Raw genomic sequence first — 12,780 nt, forward strand, 5'->3', positions numbered from 1 at the left:
GAAACGTCGTCGTCCCTTCACCTTCTAGTGTGTGGCCTGGTCAACAATACAATACATTTTCTACACTGCCGTTATTACTACACATCTCAACCTGTCATCATCATTTCATTAATTATTTATGATATGTTTAAAATTCGAATAACACAATCTAGAGCAAGTTTTGTTCCTGGGTAATGTTATTTTCCGACTGCTTACGTCTCCAGAGCATCAGTAAGCAATTATCAGAAGAACGCACCAAGCCGGAAACACTATGTAACCATCCTCCATAGTTTGGTAAATGGTCATTATTCTCAACAAGGTTTCCTTTGACCCTTGCCTCAGACAGCTTAGGAAGACGTCTTGAAGGTTCCTGAAGGCTGGAGACTCCATATCTAGAGCCGTGACACACTCACAAGACGGCAGCCTTCAGAAAACGTGAAGACATCTCCCCCTAAGCTGTCTGAGGCAAAGTCAAAGTCTCAGCTTTGACTGAGCTGACAAAGCAAAGCTTGATAGCTATAACAACAACTTACTGTAGTTTGCAGGCATAAGCAATCAGAAAATATCACCTATTATCCAGGATTTTTGTTTACACAGTGTAATCAATGCCTCGTGGTACCTTGTTATTAAAATTCTTCCCGTGTGTTAGTTGGTTGGGTAGGCCTAATAGATAAGGTAACAGCTAGTATAAATAAAGAAGAGTTGGGCGGTAGCAAGTCATATGATGGGCTCACCTTTAACGGGAGGTCTAATTCTCTTGTCATATCTGCTCTTGTGTAGCAGGTAGTCCAGGATCTCCTTGTCTGATGACTCCATGAAGAACCTGTTGAAAGGAAGCAGAGTTAGGCACTGATCCAAACACTTTGACCCTGGGTACCTTGGGCCCTGGACATTATGGCCCTCTGACATCTAGGCCCCGAACATCTTGGGCCCTGGACATTATGAACCTCTGACATCTAGGCCCCGAACGTCTTGGGCCCCTGGACATTATGAACCTCTGACATCTAGGCCCCGAACGTCTTGGGCCCTGGACATTATGGACCTCTGACATCTTGGGCCCTGGACATTATGGACCTCTGACATCTTGGGCCCTGGACATTATGGACCTCTGACATCTTGGGCCCTGGACACCTTGCACACTGGACATTGTGATATTGTAGCCTTAATAAGTATAGAAGCACTGACAATGCATAAATTGACGGAGGATCTGAAGGCGGCAATTTGGTGGAGAAAGGCATACTGGGGAAGGGAGGAAGCAAAGAATACACGGAGCCAGAGTGTGTGTAGGAATAGAAACACGAACCAGCAGAGGTGCAAGCATTTGGAGACCTTGGATGATAAGGTCTCGCCCAATATATTATTCTCTTTTTCTGATTTTCACGGAGTTTCAGGTTCCTATCTAACGGGCAGTGTCCGCCATCTTGTTTTCTGCCGCCGTGTTGCCTCTTACTCCCGTGGTACACATGCTCCCAGTGAGAGAATAGTGAAGACGGACTATGGGATCGAACCCTCGTCTCTGGACTCCCCAGAGACGACGCACATCTGTATGTGCTCCTAGACATATCATGCTCTTGTGATGTAATTGTGTATGTCTCCACTCATAAGGCTTAGACTTGCCAGGTGAACATCTATGCCTTTTACTCTGTCCTGATAGCTATCAGTGCATCAATATTGGGTTATGGCTTTCCACAGCTTATCTTCCAACTTTGCTGACGTTTTCTCATATGTTTTATTTGGATTCTCACATTTGATCCAATACTCTCTCAGTTTTTACAGTTCTTTCTGCCAATTCCTTTCAATTTCCTTTTTATGCTTCAGTTTTCACAGTTGCTACTGTTTACCCTCAGTGACTGCTTCCCTCGCTTAATTGTTCTGGTCACGTGGGGACGGTCTGGAGGTCGATCCCTGATTGACATTCTCTGCCACCCCCGGGTCCTCTCTGCCACCACGGGGTCCTCTGCCATCCCGGGGTCCTCTGCCACCCCGGGGTCCTCTGCCACCCCCGGGGTCCTCTGCCACCCCGGGGGTCCTCTCTGCCACCACTGGGTCCTCTCTGCCACCCCGGGGTCCTCTGCCACCCCCGGGGTCCTCTGCCACCCCGGGGGTCCTCTCTGCCACCCCGGGGTCCTCTGCCACCCCGGGGTCCTCTCTGCCACCCCCGGGTCCTCTCTGCCACCCCGGGGTCCTTTCTGCCACCCCCGGGTCCTCTCTGCCACCCCGGGGTCCTCTGCCACCCCCGGGTCCTCTCTGCCACCCCCGGGTCCTCTCTGCCACCCCGGGGTCCTCTCTGCCACCCCCGGGTCCTTTCTGCCACCCCCGGGGTCCTCTGCCACCCCGGGGTCCTCTCTGCCACCCCCGGGGTCCTCTCTGCCACCCCGGGGTCCTCTCTGCCACCCCGGGGTCCTCTCTGCCACCCCCGGGGTCCTCTCTGCCACCCCCCGGGGTCCTCTCTGCCACCCCGGGGTCCTCTCTGCCACCCCCAGGGTCCTCTCTGCCACCCCAGGGTCCTCTCTGCCACCCCCGGGGTCCTCTCTGCCACCCCCGGGTCCTCTCTGCCACCCCCGGGGTCCTCTCTGCCACCCCGGGGTCCTCTCTGCCACCCCTGGGTCCTCTCTGTAACCCCCGGGTCCTCTCTGCCACCCCGGGGTCCTCTCTGCCACCCCGGGGTCCTCTCTGCCACCCCCGGGGTCCTCTCTGCCACCACCCGGGGTCCTCTCTGCCACCCCGGGGTCCTCTCTGCCACCCCCAGGGTCCTCTCTGCCACCCCAGGGTCCTCTCTGCCACCCCCGGGGTCCTCTCTGCCACCCCCGGGTCCTCTCTGCCACCCCTGGGTCCTCTCTGTAACCCCCGGGTCCTCTCTGCCACCCCGGGTCCTCTGCCACCCCAGGGCCCTCTCTGCCACCCCCGGGTCCTCTCTGCCACCCCAGGGTCCTCTCTGCCACCCCGTGGTCCTCTCTGCCACCCCCGGGTCCTCTCTGCCACCCCCGGGTCCTCTCTGCCACCCCCAGGTCCTCTCTGCCACCCCCGGGTCCTCTCTGCCACCCCCGGGTCCTCTCTGCCACCCCAGGGTCCACTCTGCCACCCCGGGGTCCTCTCTGCCACCCCCGGGTCCTCTCTGCCACCCCCGGGTCCTCTCTGCCACCCCAGGGTCCTCTCTGCCACCCCAGGGTCCTCTCTGCCACCCCCGGGTCCTCTCTGCCACCCCAGGGTCCTCTCTGCCACCCCCGGGTCCTCTCTGCCACCCCGGGTCCTCTCTGCCACCCCGGGGTCCTCTCTGCCACCCCCGGGTCCTCTCTGCCACCCCAGGGTCCTCTCTGCCACCCCGTGGTCCTCTCTGCCACCCCCGGGTCCTCTCTGCCACCCCCGGGTCCTCTCTGCCACCCCAGGTCCTCTCTGCCACCCCCGGGTCCTCTCTGCCACCCCCGGGTCCTCTCTGCCACCCCAGGGTCCACTCTGCCACCCCGGGGTCCTCTCTGCCACCCCCGGGTCCTCTCTGCCACCCCCGGGTCCTCTCTGCCACCCCAGGGTCCTATCTGCCACCCCGGGGTCCTCTCTGCCACCCCCGGGTCCTCTCTGCCACCCCAGGGTCCTCTCTGCCACCCTCGGGTCCTCTCTGCCACCCCGGGTCCTCTCTGCCACCCCGGGGTCCTCTCTGCCACCCCCGGGTCCTCTCTGCCACCCCGGGTCCTCTCTGCCACCCCGGGGTCCTCTCTGCCACCCCGGGGTCCTCTCTGCCACCCCGGGGTCCTCTCTGCCACCCCGGGTCCTCTCTGCCACCCCGGGGTCCTCTCTGCCACCCCCGGGTCCTCTCTGCCACCCCGGGGTCCTCTCTGCCACCCCGGGTCCTCTCTGCCACCCCGGGGTCCTCTCTGCCACCCCGGGGTCCTCTCTGCCACCCCGGGGTCCTCTCTGCCACCCCCGGGTCCTCTCTGCCACCCCGGGTCCTCTCTGCCACCCCGGGGTCCTCTCTGCCACCCCCGGGTCCTCTCTGCCACCCCGGGTCCTCTCTGCCACCCCGGGGTCCACTCTCCACCTACTGTGATCTACGCTTCTCCCTCATTCTTGAGATAATCTAAAATTTGGGGATCTAAAATTTATCATTAAATGACCTTATTTCTTGCACTTATCATTCACACAAATGTCTTTCTTACATATTTAATATTAGGTTTTCCTTGTGTGTTGGGTCCATCATGTCCGCTCACTTCCGTATACGTGGAGCCAGAGAGGTGGCTCCCTCCACCACCCTCAGTGTTCCTCTGGTCTCTGGCTCCTGTGACCTGTAGCAGGTCACCTGGTGTGCTTCCGGGCTCTGATGAGAGAGAGAGAGAGAGAGAGAGAGAGAGAGAGAGAGAGAGAGAGAGAGAGAGAGAGAGAGAGAGAGAGAGAGAGAGAGAGAGAGAGAGAGAGAGAGAGAGAGAGAGAGGGAGAGAGGGAGAGAGGGAGAGAGAGAGAGAGAGAGAGAGAGAGAGAGAGAGAGGAGAGAGAGAGAGAGAGAGAGAGAGAGAGAGAGAGAGAGAGAGAGAGAGAGAGAGAGAGAGAGAGAGAGAGAGAGAGAGAGAGAGAGAGAGAGAGAGAGAGAGAGAGAGAGAGAGAGAGAGAGAGAGAGAGAGAGAGAGAGAGAGAGAGAACAAAAGGGTGGTGTGGACTTAAGAGAGACAAGACAAATTTCCGAATAATATTTGGTGTTAGAAGGAAACATTAGAGATAGTAAGACTTACTCTCTGGCGTGGACCTGGGAGACGCAGGAGCAGAGGAGGAAGGTGACGATGGCCAGCAGACACACGCCCGCCGCCGCCGCCCGCGGTAGCCCCCGCACCATCTTACATCACCTGCGGCACAGATAAACACCGCGTTATATTACCTGAGGCAGATACATAACACTCTTCAATTAACTTCCTCCTAAATCTATGTAACATCCTTCACCAGCTGACATTTGGGTCTACTTACGTCAACGTTTCGGTGCATGTTGGTCCCTTATCAAGTCGAGTCTGAGGAAGAGAGTTGAGGGAGGCAATACCGGGCAAGAGAGGAGCTGAGCTTGGAGAAGGTGAGGCTTAAGGGGGAGGATATATGTCGGAAAAACCCGACATCATTTACTAATCTTTAATACAATATGCAGATAATAATGCTGCTGATTTTGTACTAACAAATTAACTTTTTCTTTAAATATTCAAATAAAATTAGAATTGTGGCCTTTTTCCCCGAGAAAATGAGAATATCGCTGCCACCTCACAAGAATATACACTATTAAATAATTCCTAAAACACCAGTCTTGGCATTATAATCAATAAAAAAGTATTCTCTACGACTGGACCTAATATAACTATCGATAAAACTAAGGTGTACCTCCCATTGTCAATAAAAGGGCAGAATTAGAACTGTTGTGGGGGAGCGTCCCCCTACACCAGCAGAGGGAGACGCCATTGAAGAACATCAACAAAGCCTCACCTGGGAGCCCGCTTGAAAGCTCCACCAATATTTCCCTCTAGTCGCAGTGTTGTGGGACGCAACTCTCCCATCATCAGCACATCTTCCCTGGCCGATGAGGGAAGTGCTCTGTAAATCTAGTCATTCCTGGCCAGTAATGTAGGTAGATTAGGGGTAGAACAGTGAGGAGACGAGGCGAGCCACCCGAGAGGGTAAATATCATTCTTTAATTAGAATAATCATTTCCCCTGATTATTCTAATCACGGGAAATGACGGCTATAATGATTAGAATAATCATTATAGCCGTCATATATTGGTTACGATTATTACTGTGTACTGCTTTGACAGGTGAAATTGAAGGGGAAGAATAATAATCAGCAGTTACCTGGTGCAACAGGTGACATGTGATGACGCTAGCCTAACCCACGAGGAGTATCTCGTGCCGTGATCTGTCGTGTTCATACCTGGGTTGACTAGGCTGTAAACAACTATACAGCTAAGATGTGTTTAACTTTTGTTCACTAACAAATGTAGTCTAACACCTAGTAACATTTTTATCAAATTGCTACCAATCGATTAATTTTGATTTGTAGGCTATATAATTAATTAACCCCCAACTTGTGGAGGAAACTACTTGTGGGAAAATTAAACATACAGTCCACTTTAATATCATACAGTCCGCTATCGAAATAAATAAATTAACGTAAAAAGTAAATGAATATAAGAAAAAAATTATAAATAATTAAATAAATGAATTAATACTTGTAATTAAAATACAAAAACCATGAAAACCAAGCTAAATGCACCAGCTGGCGACGAGATGAAAGGAAAACTAAATGTAAGCAGAGAAGAGAAGTAGTAAACATGTTTACTTTTCCTCCCTTCATCAGATATCTCTCTCTTTCAGGTCGTTTTCCTTTGCAGGAGTCTATCCTATGCCTTTACATAAGGATTGCCAGTTCCAACCATCTAAATATACACAGTAGAGAACAATATATCTAAAAATGCGTCTGCCAATGTTCAAACAACGAGGCTCTGTAAAGCATCTCGCATTCGTAACTACGAGATATCGTAATTCAACAATATCGAAATAATCGATAGAAACAACGACAATGGAAGATTAGACATAGCCGAAACACTACATATCAAACACTCCTCCAAGCTCTCAATAGTCCCCTTCCACTTAGGTACACCTTAACATCGTCCACGAAACCAAGACAGAACTCCCACAGTACACCTAACCTGCTGTCCCTACACAGCCGACGCATACCTTGTGTAACACCTTACTTCACCTGATTCCACATAGAGTATATAAAGTAGTCCCTCCCACAGTGTATTTACGGGCTCACCATAGCCCGTGCTACATGGACATTTCGTTCTGAGTACCTAAATCTAAAACAACAATAACAACACAGTGTATCCCCACACGCACTGATACCCGTCGAGGGTGTGGACACAATGCCACCCAAACGTCTGAAGGTTAGAGCTACTCCTCTTGACGGTCACGCTTTCTGGAAAAGCGATATTCTAAGCTGCGGCCACCCAGGCTGCCACACAAGGATTCTACTGCTTCGGTCTAAAAATACCACCCCACCAAATAAAAAGGGAACGATACCATGAGATCCAGCAGTGCTTCAAGTGCTACGAGCTCTCCCACCCGACCAACAAGTGTCAGCACCCTGTCCAGAGGTGCAGCCTGTGCGCACTGGACCATCACTACTCCATATGCAAGGCAACAGTCCATCACTGCTTGCTCTGTGATGGCAATCATCCCGCAATTTCCTACCGCTGCCCCCGCAGACAGGAAAGCATCAAGGCCCAGGTTGAAGCCAAGAGAAACAACCCTTCTACTCCCGCGACCAGAGCTCCAGGTCCTCAACCCACCACTTCAGCTCCCACCAACTGACTAGAAGACTTTCCAGCCTTACCAAAGGGTGGCTCCTCCCACCAGGCGACCCAACCTTCACAATGGGGACCCCAAGGCCCCACAGGATCCTTCGCATCCCCCTGCATCACGTGCAGGCATTATTCCTGGTCTTATTAGACCAGCGAAAAGGCTTGCCGGACCAGACAACCACCATTTTGTCAGTGAACTGAACGCATTATACCTAGCCAATGGCCTGACCCCCATCATAGTCGCGGACGCAAGTCTCACTGCCTCCACTACCACTCCGGAGACTACCACCAGGACGACCGCGAGGTCGATTTCAACACCGACTCCAGAACCGCCCATGACCCGGGCGACACAGACAGAGGTAATTCCTTCTCCAGCTCCCAACACTCCCACCATCACCATCTCAGCAGCCACGCTAGCAGACGTGCTGTCTACAAATGCTAACAGCACCACCAACGCTCCTGAAATATCTTCTACCACCAATCCTGAGCCTATCTCAGGCTGCGAGGCGAAAGACTAAAACACCAAGTACGGAGGTTACGGACTCCTGAGACGAGGAAATCTTACTAAGATCTCCACCGCCGCACCACAAATACGACCCCTACTCGGTTCAAGACTTCCTCGTGGAGGCCACCTCACCAAACGACAACGACAGCACGACTCAGACAAAGTCTCAGGCAAAGAAAAAATCGGAAAACATAGAGGTCTACTCTTACCCCACCAGCTCCATAACTGGTGGAGGGCTGAACACCACCATGAAGACCCCCATCCATCGCCACATCTCTAGTATCAGCTATTGATACAGATAATGGCTCCAAAGAGCCTCCACTTACGGGCTCACCATAGCCCGTGCTACTTGGAACGTTTTGTTCCCAGTAGCTGAATCTAAAACAACAACTCCAACACTGTGCTCCAGGGTGCCTGTGCCTCCGTGGCTGTCATAGGGAGCTTCAGCGACACGTGTCCTCCGGGGACATGCCTCACCCCCATTTAACCTGCAAAGTAGACTTTGCATATTTCATTTTTCAAGTTTCTTTTGGAAGTGAATACAAAAGTGTAGAGCTTGATCTCATCCTTTCTGTCATATTCAAGAGCAGGTGCTCTCTCTGTCTCTCTCGTATATTGTTATTAAATATGACAGAAAGGATGAGATCAAGCTCTAGTCAAGTAGGTCTGGAGTAGTTGTGATGGGTCCTGGAGGGGTGGTTGAAGTTGTGGGTCCTGGGGTGGTGGTGGGTCCTGGGATGGTGGTGGGTCCTGGGATGGTGGTGGGTCCTGGGATGGTGGTGGTGGGTCCTGAACAACATAACCATTCAGCAACTCATCGAGCCACTACTGAGCAGATAATGTGTTGTTTAAAATTGATAAGACTCAAGTGAGCTAACCCGCCTCCCATACTCACCTCGTCTCCCAAACGTCTTCACACACAGACACTCCCCCTTGGCTCAAGGTAAGAGCCGTGTAAGTGATACGAGGGAAATTGCCGGCAGTCAAGACATTTATTGACATTGCCAAGGACTCGTTCCCGCCTTCCTTGCTGCATGTTAAAGTGATGTTTACTGACAAACAATATCCATTAAGCGTGTCCACACCCTTAATACATTCACGTCATATTCGCTAACGAGGGCTCATCGTTACCATAATGTCTGTATGACGGCCACTTTAGTCGTGTGGGCCCTTCTTGGCCAGGACGGGGCAGACGCCAGGCACCTGGTCCTTGTGGCACCTGGTCCTTGTGGTCCCAGGCACCTGGTCCTTGTGGTCCCAGGCATCTGGTCCTTGTGGCACCTGGTCCTTGTGGCCCCAGGCACCTGGTCCTTGTGGCACCTGGTCCTTGTGGTCCCAGGTACCTGGTCCTTGTGGCACCTGGTCCTTGTGGCCCCAGGCACCTGGTCCTTGTGGCACCTGGTCCTTGTGGCACCTGGTCCTTGTGGCACCTGGTCCCAGGCACCTGGTCCTTGTGGTCCCAGGCACCTGGTCCTTGTGGTCACAGGCACCTGGTCCTTGTGGTCACAGGCACCTGGTCCTTGTGGTCACAGGCACCTGGTCCTTGTGGCCCCAGGCACCTACTAGCACCACCAGCGAGAGGTGGCCCGGGCCGCCTACTAGCACCACCAGCGAGAGGTGGCCCGGGCCGCCTACTAGCACCACCAGCGAGAGGTGGCCCGGGCCGCCTACTAGCACCACCAGCGAGAGGTGGCCCGGGCCACCTACTAGCACCACCAGCCAGAGGTGGCCCGGGCCGCCTACTAGCACCACCAGCCAGAGGTGGCCCGGGCCGCCTACTAGCACCACCAGCCAAAGGTGGCCCGGGTCGCCTACTAGCACCACCAGCCAGAGGTGGCCCGGGCCGCCTACTAGCACCACCAGCCAGAGGTGGCCCGGGCCGCCTACTAGCACCACCAGCCAGAGGTGTCCCGGGTCGCCTACTAGCACCACCAGCCAAAGGTGGCCCGGGTCGCCTACTAGCACCACCAGCCAGAGGTGGCCCGGGCCGCCTACTAGCACCACCAGCCAGAGGTGGCCCGGGCCGCCTACTAGCACCACCAGCCAGAGGTGTCCCGGGCCACAACAAACACTGGGGGGAGGCAAGTGGGAGCATGGAAGCGGGACCAATCCCGACGCTCATAATAACGACGTGAAATATTGATTGGTTGTCGTTCCAGTTTCCTGACATCACAACCATCTTAAAGGGGATGCCCGAGCCATCGCAGGGGCTGGCAGATCAACTACAGCCTGGTGAATCACTAGGGTGCCAACAACCAAAATGACCTCATTACTCTCACTACAGGCTATAATGTCATGGCAGTAGTGCTATATAGCTGGGTGGGGAGTAGTTGGGGGTCAGTAGTAGAGTGGGGGGACGCAGGGTCAAAGGTCGGGTGGGGATAGTGGGTCAAAGTCGAGCCGAAGTCGAGTCATATTATAACCATGTCTACTCTGTCATGACGCAGGGTACAGTGTGGTGATCACCAGGCGGTCTGAGAGAGTATCTGGCCGCTCATATGGCTGCCGGCGTGGCTGGCTAGGCCGCCTCTAAAACCTGTGTTTATTAACATGTTGAGTTGGGTTATTACTGAACAATGGTTGAAACTCTACGGTGCGGGAGTGCCAGGTTTGACTATTAACATACCTAGACACCAACACTGGAATGTCTCGTATTTGCCGGCGTTTAAGACACACACATCTGCGTACGATGTTCAACTAGTTTACAGTCCAACCACTTGGACTGGTTGGTAGAGCGACGGCCACACTTTCCGCAGGTCTGAGTTCGATCCCCGTTCCTTATATCCTAGCCCCATGTCCACATATTATTTTCAAGTGGTTCATAATCACATTATTTGGCGCTTTCTCCTGATAATTACCTTTCGCTTTTAACCTTTCTATGGAAATTTTACACTTATGTAATACACAAATGGTTCTTACAGGTAACACCCTCGTCAAATAATGACATAGTCCACTACGGGCTCACCATTGCCCGTGATACTTGCAACTTTTGTTCCGAATTGCTGAATCTAAAGGTAGATTCGAAAGGTGATTTGTATTATCACCTGACCCAGTGCGGGTATAAAATCAACCAGCATTGTAAGATCTGTTCACTTGAGAATGAACCATGGAGGTTCGAAACGTTGGGCAAATTGTATAAATCAGTGTAATACATTCTATAGTAAATCACTTCTTTTCTTCACCTTAGAAGTACGAAAATGAGTTTTGGAGAACTCCTATTTCAACTAAGCCCTGATGCTAAGAAAATAGTTAGAGGGATAGAGGCCCTAAACCAGAAAATAATAAATACAGAATATGCGGTCATATTCAATGAAACATGTTTGAAAGAAAACCTGCTGCCAGTATACACCAATATATATATATATATATATATATATATATATATATATATATATATATATATATATATATATATATATATATATATTCAACACCATCTGTTCACCTAATGGCCTAATCTAAGCTGGCAAGAATGCAGTGGTTCAGGTTGTAAGTCTCCCGGTAATTAGTTCCATAATTTAACAAGCCTATTTAAATACCGGCGTTTATCTACTTAAGTTCTAAATATAAGTTTATTCAAGTTTTACCCATTTTGTGTTTTATTTGGAGCTGACATTTAGTCATCGAAATAACATCCCCCTTATTATACCCCTCACCCCCTTATTATACCCCTCACCCCCTTATTATACCCCTCACCCCCTTATTATATCCCTCACCCCCTTATTATACCCCTCACCCCCTTATTATACCCCTCACCCCCTTATTATACCCCTCACCCCCTTATTATACCCCTCACCCCCTTATTATATCCCTCCCCCCTTATTATACCCATCACCATCTTATTATATCAATTACGTCCTTATTATACCCCTCACCCCCTTATTATATCCATCACCCCCTTATTATACCCCTCACCCCCTTGTTATACCCCTCACCCCCTTATTATACCCCTCACTCCCCTTATTATACCCCTCACCCCCTTATTATACTCCTCACCTACTTTTTATACCCCTCACCCCCTTATTATACCCATCACCCCTTTATTATACCCCTCACCCCTTTATTATACCCCTCACTCCCCTTATTATATCCCTCACCCCCTTATTATACCCCTCACCCCCTTATTATACCCATCACCCCTTTATTATACCCCTCACTCCCCTTATTATACCCATCACCCCCTTATTATACCCCTCACCCCCTTATTATACCCCTCACTTCCTTATTATACCCCTCACCCCCTTATTATACTCCTCACCCACTTTTTATACCCCTCACCCCCTTATTATACCCATCACCCCTTTATTATACCCCTCACCCCCTTATTATACCCCTCACCCCCTTATTATACCCATCACCCCTTTATTATACCCCTCACCCCCTTATTATACCCCTCACCCCCTTATTATACCCATCACCCCCTTATTATACCCATCACCCCTTTATTATACCCCTCACCCCCTTATTATACCCCTCACCCCCTTATTATACCCCTCACTCCCTTATTATACCCCCTCACCCCCTTATTATACCCATCACCCCCCCTTATCATACCCCTCACCCCCTTATTATACCCCTCACCCCCTTATTATACCCCTCACTCCCCTTATTATATCCATCACCCCCTTATTATACCCCTCACCCCCTTATTATACCCATCACCCCCTTATTATATCCCTCACCCCCTTATTATACCCATCACCCCCTTATTATACCCATCCCCCCCTTATTATATCCCTCACCCCCATATTATACCCCCTCACCCCCTTATTATATCCCTCACTCCCTTATTATACCCCTCACTCCCCTTATTATACCCATCACCCCCTTATTATACCCCTCACCCCCTTATTATACCCCTCACCCCCTTATTATACCCATCACCCCCTTATTATACCCCTCACCCCCTTATTATACCCCCTCACTCCCCTTATTATACCCTTCACCCCCTTATTATACCCCTCACCCCCTT

The 12,780-nt window shown here is 51.6% G+C and overlaps 1 protein-coding gene across 4 annotated transcripts in view; it reads right to left on the reverse strand.

Annotated features, from left to right (window-relative positions):
- Positions 1-12,780, reverse strand: part of pHCl-1 (pH-sensitive chloride channel 1) — a 545,535-nt gene that overhangs the window by 133,071 nt on the left and 399,684 nt on the right. For all 4 annotated transcript variants that reach the window (XM_069300230.1, XM_069300229.1, XM_069300228.1 and 1 more), the window contains exons 2-3: positions 4,698-4,808; positions 714-802 (exon numbers count right to left, since the gene is read on the reverse strand). In XM_069300230.1, coding sequence (XP_069156331.1) covers positions 714-802; positions 4,698-4,798 — 190 coding nt within the window. In that variant the 5' untranslated portion in view covers positions 4,799-4,808. The remainder of the gene's footprint in view (positions 1-713; positions 803-4,697; positions 4,809-12,780) is intronic.

The sequence above is a fragment of the Procambarus clarkii genome, chromosome 43 (assembly GCF_040958095.1).
Source record: "Procambarus clarkii isolate CNS0578487 chromosome 43, FALCON_Pclarkii_2.0, whole genome shotgun sequence".
Classification (NCBI taxonomy): Eukaryota; Metazoa; Arthropoda; class Malacostraca; order Decapoda; family Cambaridae; genus Procambarus; species Procambarus clarkii.